Source organism: Guillardia theta, assembly GCF_000315625.1.
Source record: "Guillardia theta CCMP2712 unplaced genomic scaffold GUITHscaffold_4, whole genome shotgun sequence".
Lineage (NCBI taxonomy): Eukaryota > Cryptophyceae > Pyrenomonadales > Geminigeraceae > Guillardia > Guillardia theta.
Window position 1 is genome coordinate 837,099 of NW_005434670.1, and position 20,431 is coordinate 857,529.

Here is a 20,431-nt window from a genome sequence, read left to right on the forward strand (position 1 = left end):
CTCTCAACCCTTTCCCAATCTCCTGCTGCTCCCTCCAATTCTCCTCCTCCTCCTCCTCCTCCTCCTCCTCGATAATCCTCTTTATCATCCTCATCCTCATCCTCATCCTCATCCTTCTCTACCTCTTCCCTTCCCCTCCCCGCCCTCTATACTCTCCTTGTCTCGTCTCTCTCTCCCTCTCTCCTTCACCTGCTGTGTCCTCCTCCTCAATCGTTTCCTAGCAGAAGAGCATTCACAAGACTCCGTCGGAGATCGGAATGATTCTCATGCCTTCCGACGATCAGACCAGGTGAATACAAGATAGTTCCAAACACCATCATCATCATTACCATCATCATCATCATAATCATCATCATCAGCAGCAATAACAAGAGTAACATCATCATCATCTATCTCAACAACAAAAGTGACAATGACAATGACAATAACATCACAAACCAAATCACAAGCAAACAATCACTCAAAGACACCCACAACAGATCAACGTGACAAAACCAACAAGCTGACTGGCGATCATGTTGCCATGGTTTGCAGAGACTTCGTCGTCACGGCTGATGTGGTTTGCAACGAAGACGAATCGGATTCTTCAGTGTGAAGGCAAGGCGGCAAGAAAAGGACATTTGCTTTATTGATTGAATAAACGTGTGATGAATAAGATTCTACAAGTCAAACAGGCTGATTTAAACATTCAAAAGCTCACGATCCACCTCCTCCCTCTTCTCTGAATTCTCTACTGAGTGAAAAGTGCTTGTCAGGTACTGTTTGTTTTCTCCTCCCTCCTCTCCTCTCCTCTCCCTTCCTCCATCTTTCCTCTCAGCATCATACACAAACATATCGACTGAGCGTTGCGTCAAACTGTTTGCTCTTTCCGTTGTCGCAGTACCAGTCGCAGTCGTTACTGCAACACAGTAAGAACTTCTCACTCAAGGGGATTTTTCTTCCCTTCCCCCTTTCCCACCCCTGCCTCGCTCTCGTCCTCGTCCCTCCCACTCCTCCTTCCTCTCTTGCTTGCTGCGGTCTGACTTGTCCTTCTGTTCTAACATCCTCCCCCTTCTCTCACCCGTTCACTCCCGACGAGTTGTAGATCGCGTTTGTATCGCACGCGTTGGTACAGGGAACGCACTGCGACAGCGGTAAAGCAGGAGAAGCAAGAAGAGGAGAGGAGGAAGAGAGAGGAGAAAAGGCGAGCGAAGTAGGAGAGAGAGGCAGGGAAGAAGAGCAGGACGAAGAGAACAAGAGGAGAAAGGGAGGAGGAGGAGGGGGCAAGAGGAGGAGAGGAGGGGGAGGAGAAAAGAAGGAGGAGAGGGGGGAGGAGGAGAGGAGGAGGATGAGGAAGAAAGAAGGAGTGGAAAAGGAGACAAGAGGAGGAGGAGGACGAGGACGAGGACGAGGACGAGGAGGAGGAGGAGAGGAGGAGGAGGAGGAGGAGGAGGAGGACGAGGAGGAGGAGGAGGAGGAGGAGGAGGACGAGGAGGAGGAGGAGGAGGAGGAGGAGGAGGAGGAGGAGGAGGAGGAGGAGGAGGAGGCAAGTTTTGAAGCTGGCTCAATTGGTTAACGAACCTGCCCTGGAGTTGTGTCGCGATATTCCAGAACGCAGGAGCTGGAGCAGGGCGACCTGAACTCGCCGATAGGACAGGAGCTCATCCAGTGATAAGTCCATCCGCTCTGAGATCACAGTGAGAAGAAAAGAGGATCAGCGGAGGAGGAGGAGGAGGAGGAGAGGAGGAGGAGAGGAGGAGGAGAGGAGGAGGAGAGGAGGAGGAGAGGAGGAGGAGAGGAGGAGGAGGAGGAGGAGGAGGAGGAAAGGAGGAGGAGGAGGAGGAGGGAGAGGAGAGGAGGGGAGGAGGACAGGAGACAGGAAGGGAGGAGAGATTCAGGCATCGTGCAGAGAAGTTGAGACAAGAAGGATGGAACCTGATTGACAACTTGAACATCTGAGCACACATGACATTGTACCCCTGTGGATGTGCAGGAGGAATACTCCCACATTCGGCATCTGCAGGAGCAGGAGCAGGAGCAGGAGCAGGAGCAGGAGCAGGAGCAGGAGCAGGAGCAGGAGCAGGAGCAGGAGCAGGAGCAGGAGCAGGAGAAGTAAGTGCAGGAAGTGCAGGAAGAGGAAAAACAGGTAGCAGTGGGATCGAGGCAGGACAAGGAGCAGAGGGGGAGGGGGGAGAGAAGGAGGGGAAGACAGTCAGAACACCATGGCTCCATCTCTTTCCAGGATCGCTCACGCTGTCACCATCACGATCGAGTGGTTCTGTCCGAACTCCATCCTCGGGGACGCCGGCAGCCCCTCGGCATTCTTGCAAGCATCTACAGGACGATCAAGTCGCAACCCTCCCCCCCCTCCGCTCTCACCCCGCAGATCTCCCCCGAGACAGTCGCCCGACTGCGCCGTCGTCCTCGCAACGCACGTTGAGTTGACTCGGATGTACCCGCTAGACGAGCTCGTCAGCGCCTCGCTCCCACTGCCCGTCGACTCACTCGTTACATCTCCAGGGGCACACTGGGCACCCGTCTCCCGGTCCTCCTGGCCCCATCCTCTCACTCCTCCCCTCCTCTGCCACCGCAACGCACCAGGTCCGCTGTAGTTGGCGTTGTCAGGCTGTACAAGTCACACCAGTCAGTCCCCCATCTGCTGCCTGCCGGCCGCTGGTCATACCAGGGAGTTGCCACATCTAGAGCACTGAGATCCGTCCTTGTAGTACCCGCTCATACACGTCCACCCGCACGCATTCCTGCAGCATCAGCACACGAGGGTCACGAGCAAACCAAAACTCATTCGCGCTCACGAGTCGTAAGGGATGCCTGGAGGGGGGCAGTCAGCAAACCGCCAGCAACAACCCTCAGCCCCATCATCAAGGATCACCGGGGGAGCTGTAAACAGAGTTCTCCGGCTTGGAGTTGGTGCAGGCGGTGCAAACTCCGTCATGAGTCTCGTTGCAGGCGGTCCTGCCGGAACAGCTCAGCACAACACGGAGGTCGTCCGCGTCCCAGGACGTGAGCACCTGAAGTGACCGACGGGACAAGGAGCAGTGGTGCAGTTGACGCACTGTCCCAGCTGTTCAACCGTGCAAACGTTCAGCAGACGGCGGGAAACAACCCACGAGCATCCCACCTCGTTCATCCTGGTGGAGGCGCTGCAGACGTAGGAACAGCTGTCAGGGAGGTTCATCGTGACCTGTCCATATCTCGTCACAGCTCTTGGCATGCATCGTAAGGTCCCTCATGCCTGGCACGTCGCATTGCGAATGATCGCAACGTTCCTCTCGAGTGAAAAGCACGAGTAGCTGAAACCCCAGGCTGTCTTCAGCTGACTGGACTGGGCATGCTCCGCAATGATCGTGTACAAGGCTCCACGCTGGACAACGAAGGAGCTGGCTAGGACGCGGGTTACGTTCACGAGCTCGTCCTCGATCCGGAAAAGCTTCCCCGCAAACTCCGCCGGTACAGTCAGCGAAATAGTACTCCTTAAGTCCGTCCCTAACAGCTGTCCGGGAACATTGAACCCACTGTCGCTCTACGAGCCATGCCTCGTCAGCGCCTTGAACCATGTTCATGCCTCTCTCACCACATCAGTCGTGCTGTTCACCCCCGAGCTCGTGTACTCGGCCCGCGAAGGAGCGTTGCGGCACGGCAAGCACTCCCCGTCTTTGATAGCAGTGCAGTTCGAGTAGTAGCCAGTCGGACAAGAGCTGGGAAAGGAAATGGTGTCAGCTCGACTTTAAAGGACTGGGAACGTTCAGTCGACCTGCAGGGTATGCAGCTGGAGTCTGTGACGTCCTTGTATGTTCCAAAAGGGCATGGGACGCACCCCTGTCCGTCCTCGAAGTACCCTGGGACGCACACGCAGTCGGTCAAGTTGGTGCTGCCTGCCGGGGCGGAGGTGAAGGCAGGACATGGCAGACACTCAGTCCCGTTGTAGTAGGTGTTCTCGCCACAGGAGGAGGACAAGAGCCTCCTCTCAGTCCCCGTCGTGCCAGCCTGCGATTCCGCTTTTTTTGCCGATCGTTTCCCTCTTAACAAGCTTCTCACTTGTGAGAACGGTTTCCATCGCCCTTGCCTGTCTGCCTGCACGTCTCCCATGCCTCCTCCCTTCGTCTCATCAGCGTCAGCTGCTCCTGTCAACGCCAACGCCGCCAACGCGGCCACAGCCAACATACTCCTGACCGCCCACCACCGCATTGTCCTTCCCCACCCTTCTGGCCCTACCCGGCACATACGAGCACTACCCCTTAATTATCTATCATTTCATCTCTGAAAGTACCGGTACGTAAGATCACCCCACCCATCCTGGAACTGACAACTTTCAGGTTTGACAAGCGGCTGTTCCTTGGAAGAGCCTCCGGTCTCCCGGGTACTGTGGTTACTTCTAGGTCTACCAGATTCCGCGGTCAACCACCTTGGGACGCAAACGATGGCATCAGTCGTGCTCGTGACAGGAGGAGCGCGAAGCGGGAAGAGCGGTAAGAGGAGGAGAAGATGGAGAGAGGTGGAGGGGGAAGGAGTGGAAGAGACGAGATGATGGGATCAAGAGGAGGAGAGGAGGACAGGACGTTTAATCGCGACTGAGAGATGATCGCGAGCTGGGATCGTCGCCATGGCTGGCAAGAGTTGCTGATTTGCTCGCAGGCTATGCTCAGAAGTTCTGTGAGAAGATCTGTGAGCAACCAGTATATGTAGCGACTGCTAAGGTCTGGGACAAGGAGATGAAGGAGCGCATCTCAAAGTAAGCGGCTTCAATCCTGATATGCCACATCTCAGGCATTAACCTGCATGCGCAGGCACGTTGCCGACCGGGGTCCGAACTGGAAGACAATAGAATGCAACCTGAATCTCAGTGAGAATGTAAACCTCCGATCTTCATCCACATTCCTGCTGGAGGCGCCTTGTTGATACCTTTCCAGGCTGAGCAGTTCAGCGGTAAAGCTGTAATGGTCGACTGCCTGACGTTGTGGTTGACAAACTTCTTCCTGGAGGAGGGAGCGTAAGTGTTGTTGATGTTACGGAGACCCGATGACAGTCTGATCAGCTTCTCGATGCCCAAGACTGACGATGAGAACGTGACTGTGAGCAGCGACACGAAGGCTTCAGAGCTGGTAGGACTCATCCTGCTCCTTTGCCCTCTTGACTGTGCCCAGGCCTTGCAGAAGGTGAAACAAGAGTTTGACAAGCTCGTCTCGCAGTGGGATGTTACCTTCGTCAGTGCTCCCAACCATAGGCGCCGGTCTCTCACAGCACTGTCAGGTGTTTGTGACGAATGAGATCGGTTCCGGAGTTCATCCCGAACACACCATGAGCCGGGCCTTCGTTGATTGCCAGGTCTCCCTGATCACTCTGCCTCCTCCGCTGACTGGGAAGGAAGGGATGGCTCAACCAACATGTCTCAGCCCGTGCAGACAGAGTTGTGCACATGGTCGCGGGCCAACCACACATGATCAAGGTAGACCTCCCTGCTCTCGCGCTCTGCGTCATACATCTGCAGCAACCGAGGCCTGTTGATGTTCCGTGCTTCTTGCCTCTCGATGCAGAGATGAAGATTGAACAAGCAAGCTTGGATCAGGTTGGTGAACAATTGTGTTCTAAAACCAGCTCATGCCCTGCACCGACAGCTCTTATCTACCCGAAGGATGCAGATGGAGCCTGAAGGTAACCTTCACTCGGATGCTCGCCGTGTCTTCCTTGCACTTGTCCTTGATCCTCCTCCCCCTCACAGGATATTTCCTGGTGAGCGTCGACAGGAACATTCATCGGATCTGTGCCGAGTGAGCTTGCAACTCGTTGGCAGCTACTGTCACTGACAGCACCAAGGTTCTACTCGTGCATCTTGGACGATCAAGGGCGAGTTTGTGACCTTGAGGGGAACGTGATCCCGTGCGATGTATCTTTCGCATTCTCCCCTGATCCTGCTTGCGAGCTGAGAGTGCCTTGCAGGCGGACAGGAAGGTCCCGCCGGTCAAGCGCTTCGAGGGGAGGACAGCGAAAGAGCTAGCGGTAAGACAAAGCGACAGTAGATGTGTATGATGGGCATCGACTGAGTTCTGATAGGTCATGGTGTTCGAGAAGTGGCCTGCTTGCCCCCTCAAGTCGCTCGTGCATGCATCGTGAGCTCCTTGGCTGCCGTCCCCCCCTCCCGCTGATCGTTGTGGAGCAGATACCTAGGGAGAGAGTTCCAGAAAGCTGAACTTGCCCTCATCCATGGATTCAAGTACGAGCAGGATTAGTCCTGTGCGATCCCATGCAATGCTGTCTGGTGCCGACCCATCGCCAGGGATTGAGAGCAGATCTTAGATTGAGGAAGAAGAATGAGGAGGGAGGGAGGGAGGGAGGGAGGGAGGACAAGGACAAGGACAAGGACAAGGACAAGGACAAGGACAAGGACAAGGAGGAAGTGGAGGAGGAGGAGCTCTTTCCTCGTCGTCCTCCTCGTTGATATCTTGCTCGTCCATGCTCTGCTACCATACCAAGTCCGAACCAACAAGTTTGACAACGAAGAAAATAAAAGTGGGGCCCCACCCCTACCATGTCTTCATTTGAAGAACCCCTGAAAGGAGTAATAGAATGGAGGGTATAGACTTGAAGTAGAGTACCCCCTACCCCACCAGTAGGTCAAAGACCTCCGATCCAACATGGTATGAAGAGGGAAGGAAGGGAGGAGATGGAGGCGAGCGTCTCGCTGATGTCAGACGGCTTTGTTTGCATGCTGTCGATCAAGATGCCACAAGTTGGGTAGACCGAGGGGAGAGGAGAGCCGTTGGCTGCGATAGCAACAAACCTCTCAAGCATGTTCGGGGATGAATGATGTATGGTACATGCACCTCGATAGAGTTGGAGAATGACATCAGGTATGAGGCAGGAAGTTGACGTCATCTCGTCCCTCTGACATCTGGATAGAACATTGCAGCACGGGGTTTGCCTTGACTTCAATCGTCGCGCTCGCAGCTCTATGGTTTTCATGTTTCCCGATCGAGCAAGACGAGTTTCTTTTCCCTCTCAACGAAGGTTTCTTCTCCTTCTACTGCTTCTTTGCTCTCAGCCTGAGGGTGCACAGATCTCTCGCTGCGGAGACTCTTGAAGGGACATGTACATGTAGCTCCTGGGGACCCGCTGCGTTTCTTCGATAGCGAGAACTGGATATCAAACCCTGACCTCAACGGTCCAACCAGGAGCCCGGGCACCATTTCAGACGAGGCTGCAAGGCGGCGTGGGGAGCAGAAGCACGATATGAGTCAGGGACCAGGTCAGGGACCCCCGCACGAGGAAGGGGATGCAGTTTGCAGGCACAGAGGTTACATCGGAATCAACATCTCCCTTATCCCTGGTATCGGATGGGGAAACCTGGGCCTTGCCCTCTTGTTCGGGCTCTTCAACGACTCAATGTGAGCTTGGAGGGTTGCGATGCCCTTTGACATGTGACGCTCGATGCTCATTCAGCAGCGACGGCCGCGAGCCTCTGCTGTTCGGAGAGGTACATCCCAGTGCACTGAGCCCGGAGTATCCGCAGCATGAGAGGGTCAAGAAGGTGTGGCATGGCATGGCATGGCATGAGGTCAGGGACTGATGATGGCGGACAGATACTGAGAGCGCAGGAGGACATGAGGAGAAGACAACTTGCAAGGACCAAGACGGGTAACTGTCAGATCTGCAGTAGCTTCCTCCTGATCAGCGTCTTGTCCCTTCTGTTTGTTAGATATTCCGATGATTCACGCCGTCGATCATATGCACTTCCATCGCCCGCGGCTGGTGGGGAGGCCCAACCTTGGAATCATCTTCTTCGATAGCGTCAGTTTTAGCCCGGAGTTGGTTCGTTGGATTCTTGGCTGCCTCAATGTCAGTCTCCGCTTGAACAATTCCCAGATCTCAGCCGCGGAGCGAAATTTCGATGGAATCATTGTTGGGTCTACATGGAATGCTCAGGTTTGGCAGAAAACACCTGCCAACTACAACAACTCTGAAGAATGTTGTTCAGATACTGAATAAGTCTGGTATCCAGATACCCGTTCACCGCATGTTCCAGGTGCTACCGTCTGCTCTCTTCCCTCAAGAAGAACTGAGTCATGCCAGGGAGTAGACACAGACGTGTTCTATCCAGCAAACAGGCAGGCCGGGCTCGAAGGGGGGCAAGGAAAGCAACAAAGGGAGCAGCAGGCCTTCTTGCAGGTTGCAAGACCTTACAAGCTGCGCGATCGATTCGTCGTCTTCTCGGGAGGAAAGTTCGAACTTCGCAAAGCGCAGGACATCGGTAGCGCACGCTTGATCCCCTCTTTGCCCGTGATTCTGTCACAGTGACCGCAGCCTTCCGCGAGCTCCTTGCGCAGAAACTGGACCCCAGACCCATCCTCTTGTTTGCTTGGCACAATCCTTGGCCGATTCGTTGGTAGGGAGAGGATGGGAAAGGGCTGAGCTTTATGCGGGCGGCAACCGAAAGGGAGGAGGGCAGGAGGAGAAGGGGCGAGGGAAAAGAGGGGAGGATGGGAGAAGCGGAGGCGGAAGAATGGTTGGAGGCGTGGGACGCGGGGAGAGAACGGAAACTTTCTTTTTGAGTTTCTTCGCAGGTATGCAGAGGGGGGAGGACCTGGGTACACCAAAGGGATGCCGCAGCTACAGGCGGATGGGAGGTACGACTTTACAGAGGTGAGAACTAAGAAGGGAAGAGAGAGAAGGAGGGGAGGGCGAGGAGAGGAGAGGCGCGGCATTCCTTGACTGAGGTCTCAAGTGGCTCTCGCTCAACGGCATCTCTCCATCGGACTCTTTCGACCTCGGTGACTCCAGCTGGAGACAATCCCTTCCCCCCAGCTCACGCCCAGCAGGTCATCGCAGCGCAGAGGAGCTGTCAAGTGTCCTGAGGAACTGGGTTGACGTCGCCGTGTTCCCGAACCGATGCGAGGGAGGGACGAACCTGGTGGCCATGGAGGCAAGCTGACGCTGCTCGGAGGGAGAAGCGTGCCTGACAGACGTGCAGGCCATGGCAAGTGGAGTTCCCGTCATCCTCTCTGCCAACACAGGTGACGAGTCCTAATCCCTCCCCCCCCCCTCTCCCCCCCCTTGATCTCCTCCTCCTCATCCTCTCCTGCCAACCCCAACCCCTTCTCTCGGTCTTCTGCGTATACGTTGAGATGAGACGAGGCTGCAGGGCATTTGGATCTCATCCAGCTCGCCTGTCCCCAAGGAGATGCTCCGACCGCCTCCTGCGTTCCTCTGCGGAAACAGAAGGCCATCGTGAGCTCCACGGAGGGGGCCACGAACCCTTACACGGGCTGGGGGGAGAGCTACCTCGGTATATCGATCCTCTCTCGTGATCATGTGATTCGCGTCAGATGAGATCGTGAGCGCCATGAAGGGGCTCCTCGCGGACCCAGCAAGGTCGAGGAAGGTGGGAGGCAATGCGGCGAAGGTGGGTGGGGGTGTGAAGATTCCTCCCCTGACTCACTACACGCAGTTCATTCGAGCTCGCATGACATGGAACACAACAGTCCGCTCGCTGAAGCAAGTGATCGGCATGGAAGAGAGAGCAGGGAAGGGAAGAACGACATGATGTATAAATTGTTCGAGAAGATTCAAAGAAGATCCGCACCTGCTCTCTCTCTCTCTCCTGTACTCGCATCCTGCAGTGTTCGCCATGCACTCTCGAAGCTCCGAGCTCCGTCAGTCTTCACATCTGCTTCCATCGCCGCCATTGACTCCCGCCCTCGCCAACCTTTCCCCCGGCCATTCCGCCCTCTCCGATCCGTCGGAGGCCCCGAGCGCGAACTCCGAAAAACTGGTCAGAGGGTGGGGTGGGTGAGGATTTGACGTCTGACGGGATAGAAAAAGACAGGAAGGAGGGAGGAAGGTAGAGAGAGGGAGGGAGAGGTAGGGAGGAGGAGGGAGAGGAGGGAAGGAGAGGGAGGGAGAGGAGGGAAGAGGGAGGGAGGGAGAGGGAGGGAGGGAGGAGGGAGGGAGGGAGGAGGGAGGAGGGAGAGGGAGGGAGAGGGAGGGAGAGGAGGGAGAGAGAGGGAGGAGGGAGAGGGAGGGAGAGGAGGGAGAGGAGGGAGGGAGAGGAGGGAGGGAGTGGGAGAGGATGTACTTTGGGAGAGTTAGGGGACGTTTGATACCCTAAGAAAGGAGAAGGGAGCACAAAGAGCCAGAAGGAGCCATGGGGGTTGATGAAAGCTCGCCCAGCCGTCAAAAACAACTCCCACATGCGCATGTAGAGCCATGGAGATGCTGAACTCCGCTACCAGCGCAAGGGCTGATTGGGTGCATGTTTGTGCAGGTGTGTGGGTATCGGCAGATATCGGAGTGATGAAGCGTAGGGAAGTTCACGGTATAACAGGTCAACTTTGATTGCTGCATAAACACGATTTTGATGACCCTGGTCCCTGATCAGATCGTCAGCATTAACCTCTGCGAATGCTCTGATGGGAGCAGCACAGGGTGCTTTCAACAGGAGAAGTGAGCGCCTTGCCCTGATCAGGGAGCTGCTCATTCTTCCTCTCCACAGGCGACAGAGGCGGGGTTGACGTGTTCCTGGGCCTCCGCCGGCAGACGAAGGAGAAAGTGCCGGATCTCTTCGGCTGTGGGATCATATGGCGGCTCGACAAGAAAGGATGCATGGTAAGGAGCAGCAGATGCCTGACCAGGAGCTAACTCGGCAACTCCCTGTACTCCCAGGTAGTCAGCGGAGTGGTACCCAACAGCCCAGCTAGTGTGGTGAGCCTTGTCCTACTCACATCGCATGCAACCGGCGCTGATCGCGGCGTAGAGCACTCCCTCAATCCTTGTCGGCGACATCCTCCTCAGCGTCGACGGCGTCGAAGTCCCGGAGGCGCTGGACCAGGCGCAGGTGGCGCAGGTGGCGCAGGTATGTGACTGGGATTTCATCGTCTGCTCCTGCCTTGAACGCCCTCGCAGTCCTTCCTCGGACCTGAAAACTCAACGATCGTGCTGGGACTCTGCCGCCCTCTCAAGATCCCCATCGATCCATCGCAGCTGGAAGTGACTGGCACTGGAGGAGGGTGTAGGCCTTACAAGGTTCCAGGCTCTGACCGAGGGGAACGCTGACTACTTCCTCGGCATCTTGGGTGACGTCACCTGTGCGACGTTCCATGTTGAGATCACGGTGCGAGACGTCAACGGGCCTGTTCCTCCCTCGCTGATGCTTCCCCTCCTCGCTGGCTGATGCTTCCCCTCCTCCCTCGCTGATGCTTCCCCTCCTCGCTCGCTGATGCTTCCCTTCCTCCCTCGCTGATGCTTCTCCTCTGCTAGCGATTCGCCTACAAGAAGGAGTCCAACGAGGGCTGGAAGGAATTTGTGGAGAGCGGTCAGATGAGCCTTGACGAAGATAGTCGGATTCTGTTTTGAGATGCTAACGAGGATTAAGAGCTTTCCGTCCTCCTATGCACCATCTCCAGCTCCCCCCCCCCCTCCTCTGCAACTTATGCAAGTCGGAATCGAGCTCAGGGAATGAATTCCGTCATGTCATGCAACATCGACCATGGCTCGCAACGTCTCCATGACATTCTTTTTCACGTCGCACACACGTCCGAGCGCTCCTCCTCTCATCTTGTCGAGCCGGGCATGGCCTCTTCCCTCTCCTCCCTGTTGGGCAATCGGAGCGTCAGCAGTGCCAGCGATGGCAGAGGAAGCGGAGGACGTACCGCAGCGTCCTCTTGATGAGCTGAAGCTCGATGAGGTCCACGCCTGAGTAGTCGTTTTGGAAATGGACAGGAGCAGACTGTTCCAGCAAATCTCACAAAAAAAGAAGGTAGGAGGGGCACCAAGGTCACCGGGGAGGCTTCTGTGCTCAGTGGTTGCAGCTGTAGCCCAGGGATCGTGTGTATGCCCCCGTCTCCCTTCTGCCTGTGACTACAGCAGTGTCAGCGCTACCCTCCTCGCTCAACAAGTGTGTTGCCGCACAAGACGTGAATCTTCCCCCCCGTGGAGCCGGCGAGGAGGTTGTTCGAAGTTGCATCCCAGTACAGCGAGACGACAGGGCCGCTGGTGATGTGCAGGCTTTGGAGGTTGACAAGCCTTGAGGAGTCGAAGATGTTGACCTCACCCCTCTCCTCCTTCCTCTTCTTCTTGGATCGGGCGGAGGAGCTCGAGAAGACTCTAGAGCCTACTGCAAAGAAATTGCCATCGGGGCTGAAGCAGATGGCAGAGCCAAAGCTGGAACAGTCAACGTTCTCAAAGATCTTGACCGGCTTGTCAGTTCTCCTAACATCCCAGACCTGGACTTCAGATGAGTGTCCCCACTGGCTCCTTCTCCCCTGCCCGGTCTCCCTCCCTCCCTCCTCCTCCCTCCTCCCTCCTTCCTTCTCCTTCTTTCTGTACCTTCACTGTCTTGTCCATCCCCCCTCCCTGGCTCACAATCAGCCGCTTCCTATCCAAGTACGCCAAGGCACATGGCAATCCGGATGCGTCAACATTCAGGTGCGCGTCCCTGGAAGGAGCGAAAGTCTCAGATGGCGTCCGACGCATCGGGCAGAAGCTACTTGATTGTGATTTCTGGCTTCTCAGCGTCTGTGAGGATGCGATTCCTCTTTCCGACTCGGTCATCCCACATGACGATATTCCCTTCCGAAGTCATCGCAAGGACTCCGCCCACGTCCGAGGGGACGGCACAGGGAATGGGGACTTTATGCTGCTCAGGTGAGGCAGCAAAGGATGAGACATCGCCCACGTGACAACTCCTCACGTCCCACAGGCGGACAGTCCCGTCTCCTGCCTGATCTTGGGATCAGAAGTCACCAGCAGCATGTGTTCGGGTTCACCGCAGTGTAGCACCAGCCTGACTTCCTTGGATGCCAGAAGGCTGCAGTCAGCGATGCAATATGTCCAGCCGTGTCTTCGATGTACTGCAGGAGTGCAATGCGAGCGTGAGCCGGGCAGGTCGAAAGAAGTTTGACTTACATCATAGTATGGGTTTCCTGCCTTGAAGTCTACCAGAGGACGTCCTGGTAGAGACTTTGTCATTCTAAGTCGCTGAGAGGGGGTTCAGCTCAGCTCAGGACCTGCTCGTCTCTTGAGCCCATGTCGAAACAAAGCCGCCTGATGAGAGGAGGTAGCCACGATGAGCAACATCTCGTTCTTCCCTTCTTCCACGGTGAGGTCTTCTGGCAGGAAGGTGTTGGATGGATGAGGACAAATCTATGACAACGATCAACAATATGTCATAGCATTGAGGGCCTCACTTGAATCTGCTTCACGCTACACCCTGGAGCAGGTTCAAAGGAGTGAGACGGCGTCAGTTTGGTCGGATCCACCCGCCTGAAGACCTACTGAGCATGTCTAACATGTCCAGGCCCGCTATCACCTCAGGTCGAACGTGTGAATCTCATGGTCCATACCGCCTGAGAGGAAGACATCTGACTTGTGACCTGCAGCAAGTCGATGAGAAGAGAAGAGACAGGAAAGCTCGTCCACCTGTGATGGTCAGGACTGGACCACCGTGCCCATGCAGGATCGTTTCGTGTGTGAATTCAGGGAACGGGGCTGATTTAGAAGCCTTCCGCTACTTCAGCATGAACATTTGAAGAGCATTTTAGACCTCGCTCTCCTCCTCGACTGGACCTCCAGACAAACGGGTGTTGACTTCGCTCGCGACCTTCCGACGCTTTTCTTCTACGTGAAGCTCAAGCTTGAAAATGGACTGTCGAACAAACCTGCTTGGATCTCCAAGAAACTTTGGTCACACGCTCTCTTGCTGGATACATGCTCCTTATCTTTGAGAATCGTGCGAACATCATGAAAGTCTCGTCTGCACCCCATCACTCGTGCGACTGTTGAGCGGATTTCCAAGTCTGAATTCTCAGAGTCTTTTGAGTTAAAATCCACCACTCCTCCTAACGGCATCACACTCTGGTCGACCTTCTCCTCGTCTTTGTCCACGTCGTCGTTGCTTGTGACTTTGGTGGCTCCAGCCTTTTCTTCACTCAATTTCCTCTCATGGAGCCCGCAGCCACACGGCATCGTCCACTGCCTGAAAGCACAAGATCATGCAAGGAAGCAGCGGGATGGAGCCACCTTTCTAAGGAGATCATGTCATAGTAGTAGCTGCCAGTGGTTGCAATAAGAAAACTTCATCGATCACAGGGCAAATCCAAGTACAGGGGACGCACGTTCGGTTGGTTTCGGGGTCAATCGATTGTATCCATCCGCCGGGCAGGCGACATCCTTCAGCATGGGAGGCCCCTCCTCTTAGAATGAGCGGCATTACTTGGTTCTTGGCCGTGTACAGCATGCCAACTTCCCGCAGAGACCGCGAGGCTGAACGGCAGCATGGTACCATGAGCAGGAGGACGATCGCAGTTCCGAAGGAGATGCTGCCCTGCTTTGCCATCGCCTATGGACTCAGGAGGTCGGGATGTCTCTGGCATACTTCTCAACGAGTGAGGACCGGCATTAGAGTCGCTGAACAGCTCCCTTCTCCTCCCCTCCTCCCGCTTTCCTTCTCCCGTCCACCATGTCTGGGCAGCCGGATCTCAATGTTGATGCCAAGCGCGCCTCCGATTTTGTTCGCGCCGGGCGGGCTTCAACGTACGGTACCCGGCGGGGCGCCGGCCCGGGCCGGCGTGACAGTGCCGCTGTGACGGTCGGATCGGACAGTGCCGCGTACTAGGGCTGGCCCTGCCGCCGCCGTGAACACCGGCGTGACTGCTGCAGTGCGGCTGAGCGCGCCGCCGCGCGGCCCGCCGTGTGAGACCGGGGCCTACCCGCTGCAACAACTTGCCAAGTTGACCCGAATCTGAAGCGTTGCCTGTCACGTCGATGAACACTGCCATACTGGCAACTTGGCAAAGCCGGCCACTCAGTGATCGGACTCTCGGCGGCGCCGCCGCTCGACTCCGGCGAGTGAACCGCCGTGACATCATCATGAGCGGTGTCCCAACTGAGTTCGATTCACAGTCACGGACTGGCAACGGGAAGGACGCGCTCAGTCCAAGGCCGCCTTACTAACGACGTATCGCGCGGCTGGGGGTCCATGGCTTCCTGGATTCTAGAGCCGATTGCATGAAAAAGAACTTGAAAACTTGAAGTTGAAAGCCTGCCGCGGTCATCGGACCGGCCCGGCCGGGCGCCGGGCCCGGCCCGGCGGACCTGGGGTGCCAGTGACACGGTTAAGTCGAGAGTCCATATTTGTCTAGTTCGATTCTCGCACCCAGAAAGTCGTTACGAGGGGTACATAAGAAGTAGGTAGGGGTGCCATACCACCGGTAATTTCTCAAAGTATTGTAGGGGTACTAAAAGGTTTTCGGATAGCAATGGGAGGGTTGTGGGGGTACTCGGAGGCCCCATGCACGGTAAGCCCGTGGGCGCAATGAAGGAGAGAGATGAGCGGGGAGGAAGGGATCAGACAGGAAGACGATTGCTTGAGATAGTTGAAAAGGACACGATGACATAGGCATTCACCCTATAGCTGTCATGAAGCCGTTCGCCAACACAGTTTCCTCCCCGCCCTCCGATCTCCCCCCTCTTGTTACAAATGGCAGTTTGAACTGCGTCGGGACGGTTGCAAGAGATTGGAGCTGATTTCCCCTCCCCATTCACCCGCCTTCTCCATGCACGTTTTTGGCATCTAGATGCGATCTAGTTGACACTCAAAAGATTAGTCTAGATCGATCATGTTCATATGATGAATTGAAATCCGAAGGTTTCTGATAGGCTCAACTGACATCAAAGTGCTGTAGGCCAGCCTGTCGCCACCTCATACCGAACGATGGCATTGTGCAGTTCTGACTGGTAGAGCATGGTCCATCAGACGCTCTATCACGAGTAAACCAGCGCCTCGCCATGGAATCAGACCGCCTGCGGAAATCGGCTCTAGAATCCAGGAAGCCATGGACCCCCAGCGGAGCGCACAAGTACTGGGCCGACGCTAATGCTCTTGAGTTGAGAGCATCGTCAACACATCGGCCATGGTCGGCGGTTCAGGCTGTGAGTGATTGTTGAGCATGCCTGGACTGTTTGACTGACCGTCGTCGTGCAGCGTGTGGACACCAGGCGAGCTTTCGAGAAGAAGCTGAACTTCTCCGAGGAGGAGATCCTGGAAAATTCTCGGCCTGAGATCAAGGTGAAGGACAAGTCTGAGCTGAAAACTTTCGGTCGGCGAAAATGGAGGGGGGTGGCGAGTCTTTTCCGCTTCTCCTACAGGTCGCAAACCCTGAACCGGACAAGGCGGATGATTCTGCAAGGGGTCAAGGAGAAGGCTGTGGGGCAGATCCCAGTGTTTGCGGGGCTAGGAACGTTCACAATCCGCTCTCTCTCGCTGACTTCGCTCAAGGGAATGGGAATGCATGCAGAGGTGAAGCGGATTTACATGCAGAACAACCTCCTCACGTCGTTCGAGGGCTGGGAGTTCCAGCCCTCCTTGGAGGAGCTGCATGCTGAAGAGAACTTCCTCGAGAGCTTTCGCGGCGTCTGTGAGCAGCCGAAGCTCGAGAGCATCTGGTTGCAAGGAAATCCAATCACAAGATGCTACTGCTACCGCGTCATGGCGATCTGTGCGTTTGGCAAGAGCCTTCGGTACATCGACGGGCAGGCTGTGAAGAAGGAGGAGGCAGAGAAGGCGCAGGCCCTTGGAGCGATGGCTGCGGAGGCCGTACGTGACGGATGGCTGGTAGACACTGCACCCAATCCTGACGCGGAGTTCGACCTCAGCTTCGAGGAGTATAGGGATTTCCGCAAGTTCGCTACTCCCCTGGTGACGTGGGCAGCGGAAGACAGTGACAACGAAAGAGAGATGGCAGATGTCAGCAGACAATCGTTGAGATCCTCTCGCTCACAACCTCGCAAGCTCGGAAGGAGTCAAGACTTGTTGCCCCCCAGTCGCCATTCTGCCTCCCTGCACGGGAGCCGTTTATTGGACCAGTCCGGGTCCGACGACGAGTCGCTTCACAGCGAAGACCTACAAGGGGAGAGGAAGCGAGTGAATGTAGCTCGTCTCCTCCAGGTGTTGACGTCGAAGAGCAAGATGCTGGAGGAGCAGCTGGGGGAGCAGCTGAAGAGTCAGGTGGAGACGTTGGACAGCATCAGGAGGAAGCCTAGCCAAGGGAAGACTCTCGAGGTAGAGGAAGACGTAGAGGAGGACGAAGGTCTTGTGCGAGGAAACGGTTTCACAACTCCTGAGAGGAATCGAGTTCGCGAGGATGAATCTCCTCCCGGGAGTGGGTCGGCCCTGAAGAGAAAGGTGGAAGCAAGGAGAAAGCAGGAGGGTTCGGACGGCCTGTCTTCGATGCTCAAGGAATGGTCGTCGCTGAAAAGCTCGAAGAGCTCCCTGAAGTCTTGCCTGGTGGTGGAGAAGAGCCCAGTAGAGGACTGGAAGGACGGGAGGAGGAAGCAGCGGAACAGGCTCAGCTGGAGTCAGAGTCCCACAGCGAGGCAGCCGGAGGCCGCAAGAGAAAGTTCTTGGCTGGAGGAGGAAGCAGAGTCGAAGCTGCGCAGCAAGATCTTCACTCACGGGATTGCTCCTCGCACGTCAAGAGGATTGCAGAGGACGGTGATGGAGATCTGGAGCCGCGTCCTCCTACTGAAGCAGCGGGACGAGGCGACCAGCAAGGCAAGGGACAAGAAAACCCGGACGATGAAGAGCCAGCAGCATGATGAAAGAGATCCTTCTCCGCCGTCATCTCCTCGGTCCGGATCTGAGAGGCGACAAGGAGAAGGTGGTAAAGAGGAGCGGCATGAAGGTAGGAGGCTGGAAGCTGAGAACGCTTTACCGAATGCTGGATCGTCTTCAGATGAGAAACAGCAGGAGGGCACGGAGAAGAGAAAAGGGGAAAAGCGGGAAGATGCCACGTCATCGCGACCGCTGGAGGCGATTGAAGAGCCGAGGAGAGAGAAGTCAGTCCAAGCTCGTCGACGAGAGATTGAGGAGAGGCTGCGTGCGAAGCTCGATTCGAACCGCAAGGGAGGAGAGCGAAATGGAGAGCTGGGGGTCGAAACCTCGTTCGATGCTGGCGGGTCGAAGGATGAGGAGAATGGAGTGCAGGCATTGGTGTCGATGCCGAGGCAAGGAGATGATCGTTCCGTGGAGAAGCAACTTGCCCAGCATGCAAAGAATGAGGAAGCGAAGATGAAGGAGGGGCGGGTCGACGAGGGACGCGAGTCCGACGGGGAAGGGTCATGGAGGTCGGGAGAGGAGAGTGGAGGGGAAGATGAGGAGCATCTGCGGATGCTCTATGATCGCGAGGACAGACAACGCAGGGAAGAGGAGAATGATGCGCACAGACAGCGAGAAGTGGAGGCGGAGAGGGCGAGGAAAGCTCGGGAGGAGGAGGAGAGGGCGAGAAGGGCTCGGGAGGAGGAGGAGAGGGCGAGGAAAGCTCGGGAGGAGGAGGAGAGGGCGAGAAGGGCTCGGGTAGAGGAAGGAGGAGGAGGAGTAGAGGGCGAGAAGGGCTCAGGGACGGAGGAGGAGAACAGGGCTAGGAAGCTCGGGAGGAGGAGGAGAGGGCGAGAAGGGCTCGGGAGGAGGAGGAGAGGGCGAGAAGGGCTCGGGAGGAGGAGGAGGAGAGGGCGAGGAAAGCTCGGGAGGAGGAGGAGAGGGCGAGAAGGGCTCGGGAGGAGGAGGAGGAGGAGGAGGAGAGGGCGAGAAGGGCTCGGGAGGAGGAGGAGAGGGCGAGAAGGGCTCGGGAGGAGGAGGAGAGGGCGAGAAGGGCTCGGGAGGAGGAGGAGAGGGCGAGAAGGGCTCGGGTAGAGAAGGAGAGGGCGAGAAGGGCTCGGGTAGAGAAGGCTCAGCGGAGAGAAGAAGAGGAGGAGAGACACATCCAGGAAGAGTCAGCGAGACCGATGAGCCTCAAGTCCTTGGCGTACGAAGGAGGAGGATGGCAACAGCGTCCTACCGACGATCTAGTCAGCAGCGGTGGGAGGGACAGGAGAGCTGGAGGGGGGGAAGAGCGCGACTTGGATCGATCTGTCCCCCAGCTGAACACTTTCTTCTCGGACTTGGACAAACAGACAGACAAAGTGAATGGAGGCCAGGAAGAGGAGGAAGAGGAGGAGGAGGACGTTGTGCGAAAGTCAGGGAAGAAGAAGAAGAGGAAGGAGAAGCTGGAGGAGGATGGGCAGCCCGTGCTGCTCACCAACTGCGAGGTTAGAGGAGAGCTCAAGGTAGGCAGCAAGATCGTCGCGTTCGCGAAGAGGGCGAGGAAAGTGAACCTGGTGTGCTCGTTCCAGTGGTACCGCGTGCGGGCAGATGGTGGGGAGACACTGCTGGCAGGACAGACCAAGGCGTCCTACGTGGTGGTGGAGGAGGACGCGGAGCATCGTCTCAAGGTAGTGACGTCACCAGTTGTGAAGGAGACGGGCGAGCAGGGAGTCGTGGTCTCCGCTGTCACTTCCAGCACTGTGGCTCCTTCCTCAAGGGAGGAGGAGGAGGAGCAGCAGCAGCCAGAGGAGGAGGAGGAGGAGGGAGGAGGGAGAAGGGAGGTCGAGCAGGGCGATGGGGAGCCGAAGATCGTGAGCTGGGAGTTGAGCATGAACAAGTGGCAGCAGTACGTCGAGCCGATTCAGATCACCTACGTGTACGAGGTGAGGAGGAGACGAGAGGAGGAGGAGGAGGAGGAGGAGGGGAACGAGGAGGAGGAGGGGTGGGAGAGGGGGGAGAGGTGGGAGAGATGGGGAAGGGGGAAAGGAGGAGGTGATGGAGGCGGAGCTGATACATGGGGAGAGTTTGAGGAAAGTGACCGCGTTACTGAGCAGGGAGGACGAGAAGGTACGACGAGGATCCGCTGGTTCAGGGAGGTGGATGGGAAGGAAGGGTGCGGGGAGAAGGAGGAGGACTTTGAAGCCATCGAGTTCAGGTGGGGCCTCAGATGCATCTTGTGAACCATGTTGACATGGACTTGTTGCCAGCCAAGGGTCCACGTCCTATCAGCCCAGTGTGGATGATGTGAACAGGTAGCTGCTGCTGCTGCTGCTGCCGCCGCCGCCGCCGCCCCCCCCCCTCTCTTCTTCCTGCTGCTGCTGCCCGCTCCCTGCCTACCCTTTCCTCTGCCTCTGCCTCTTCCTCGTGCCTGTCTATCCTCCTGTGCTTCCTTTACCTTCGCTTGCCTTTCCTCACCCACATTTCCTCCCTCTCCTCGTCTGCTGCCTCCCTCCCACCTCAAAACCCACGCCCTCATCATCACTGTCCTTCTGCTTGACTTGACTTCCTCACAGGCGCATCAAAATTTCTCTCCCCCCCGTGACATCCCATGGCCTTGAACGGCCCAATTCAAGGTCAGATAAGACAGCCTCCTCCTCCGCTATCTACCATTCCCTCCCGCCCTTCATGTCTCCTCCACACATCTCCTTCTTACCCACCTCGTCCCTCTATCTCTACATCTTACTCCATTGTACCCCTCTTTCCTGATCAGTCTCATCGCTTTCCGTCCCCCTCCCACCGCCATCCTATCATCTCAGCACTAGCTTCATGGCCTTGACACTTATCCCATCACAAAGCCAAGCGTAC

The 20,431-nt window shown here is 56.5% G+C and overlaps 5 protein-coding genes across 5 annotated transcripts; 3 read left to right on the plus strand and 2 right to left on the minus strand.

Moving 5' to 3' along the window:
• Positions 1 to 819: 819 nt before the first annotated feature.
• On the minus strand, positions 820 to 4,185 carry GUITHDRAFT_100400 (hypothetical protein; the record flags this gene model as incomplete). Its single annotated transcript, XM_005841076.1, has 14 exons — positions 820 to 898; positions 1,061 to 1,122; positions 1,561 to 1,665; positions 2,240 to 2,313; positions 2,359 to 2,438; positions 2,485 to 2,530; positions 2,578 to 2,605; positions 2,663 to 2,738; positions 2,793 to 2,808; positions 2,870 to 2,952; positions 3,009 to 3,181; positions 3,398 to 3,520; positions 3,572 to 3,695; positions 3,815 to 4,185. The coding sequence occupies 14 exons, from the start codon at positions 4,183 to 4,185 to the stop codon at positions 820 to 822; spliced, it is 1,440 nt and encodes a 479-aa protein (XP_005841133.1).
• Positions 4,186 to 4,417: 232 nt separating this feature from the next.
• Positions 4,418 to 6,224, plus strand: GUITHDRAFT_100401 (hypothetical protein; the record flags this gene model as incomplete). Its single annotated transcript, XM_005841077.1, has 15 exons — positions 4,418 to 4,466; positions 4,633 to 4,729; positions 4,785 to 4,848; positions 4,908 to 4,987; positions 5,033 to 5,099; positions 5,142 to 5,201; positions 5,248 to 5,322; positions 5,366 to 5,443; positions 5,486 to 5,563; positions 5,613 to 5,649; positions 5,717 to 5,765; positions 5,812 to 5,881; positions 5,935 to 5,994; positions 6,049 to 6,104; positions 6,155 to 6,224. 15 exons carry the CDS (start codon positions 4,418 to 4,420, stop codon positions 6,222 to 6,224), a joined length of 990 nt encoding a protein of 329 aa, XP_005841134.1.
• A 574-nt stretch (positions 6,225 to 6,798) lies between these two features.
• On the plus strand, positions 6,799 to 11,343 carry GUITHDRAFT_100402 (hypothetical protein; the record flags this gene model as incomplete). Its single annotated transcript, XM_005841078.1, has 25 exons — positions 6,799 to 6,845; positions 6,905 to 7,002; positions 7,052 to 7,379; positions 7,435 to 7,522; positions 7,575 to 7,629; positions 7,691 to 7,803; positions 7,858 to 7,917; positions 7,970 to 8,017; positions 8,065 to 8,242; positions 8,296 to 8,377; positions 8,556 to 8,634; positions 8,717 to 8,762; positions 8,811 to 8,902; positions 8,963 to 9,005; positions 9,134 to 9,277; positions 9,318 to 9,398; positions 9,440 to 9,490; positions 10,256 to 10,306; positions 10,378 to 10,416; positions 10,484 to 10,596; positions 10,654 to 10,692; positions 10,745 to 10,843; positions 10,894 to 10,977; positions 11,021 to 11,101; positions 11,248 to 11,343. 25 exons carry the CDS (start codon positions 6,799 to 6,801, stop codon positions 11,341 to 11,343), a joined length of 2,235 nt encoding a protein of 744 aa, XP_005841135.1.
• A 197-nt stretch (positions 11,344 to 11,540) lies between these two features.
• Positions 11,541 to 13,953, minus strand: GUITHDRAFT_100403 (hypothetical protein; the record flags this gene model as incomplete). The annotated part of the gene is made up of 13 exons (XM_005841079.1): positions 11,541 to 11,580; positions 11,640 to 11,716; positions 11,769 to 11,841; positions 11,899 to 12,212; positions 12,316 to 12,424; positions 12,477 to 12,709; positions 12,756 to 12,839; positions 12,895 to 12,966; positions 13,176 to 13,251; positions 13,298 to 13,361; positions 13,408 to 13,489; positions 13,532 to 13,605; positions 13,647 to 13,953. 13 exons carry the CDS (start codon positions 13,951 to 13,953, stop codon positions 11,541 to 11,543), a joined length of 1,605 nt encoding a protein of 534 aa, XP_005841136.1.
• A 1,821-nt stretch (positions 13,954 to 15,774) lies between these two features.
• On the plus strand, positions 15,775 to 19,882 carry GUITHDRAFT_100404 (hypothetical protein; the record flags this gene model as incomplete). Its single annotated transcript, XM_005841080.1, has 5 exons — positions 15,775 to 15,918; positions 15,971 to 18,340; positions 18,751 to 19,509; positions 19,681 to 19,781; positions 19,834 to 19,882. 5 exons carry the CDS (start codon positions 15,775 to 15,777, stop codon positions 19,880 to 19,882), a joined length of 3,423 nt encoding a protein of 1,140 aa, XP_005841137.1.
• Between the last annotated feature and the right edge of the window lie 549 nt (positions 19,883 to 20,431).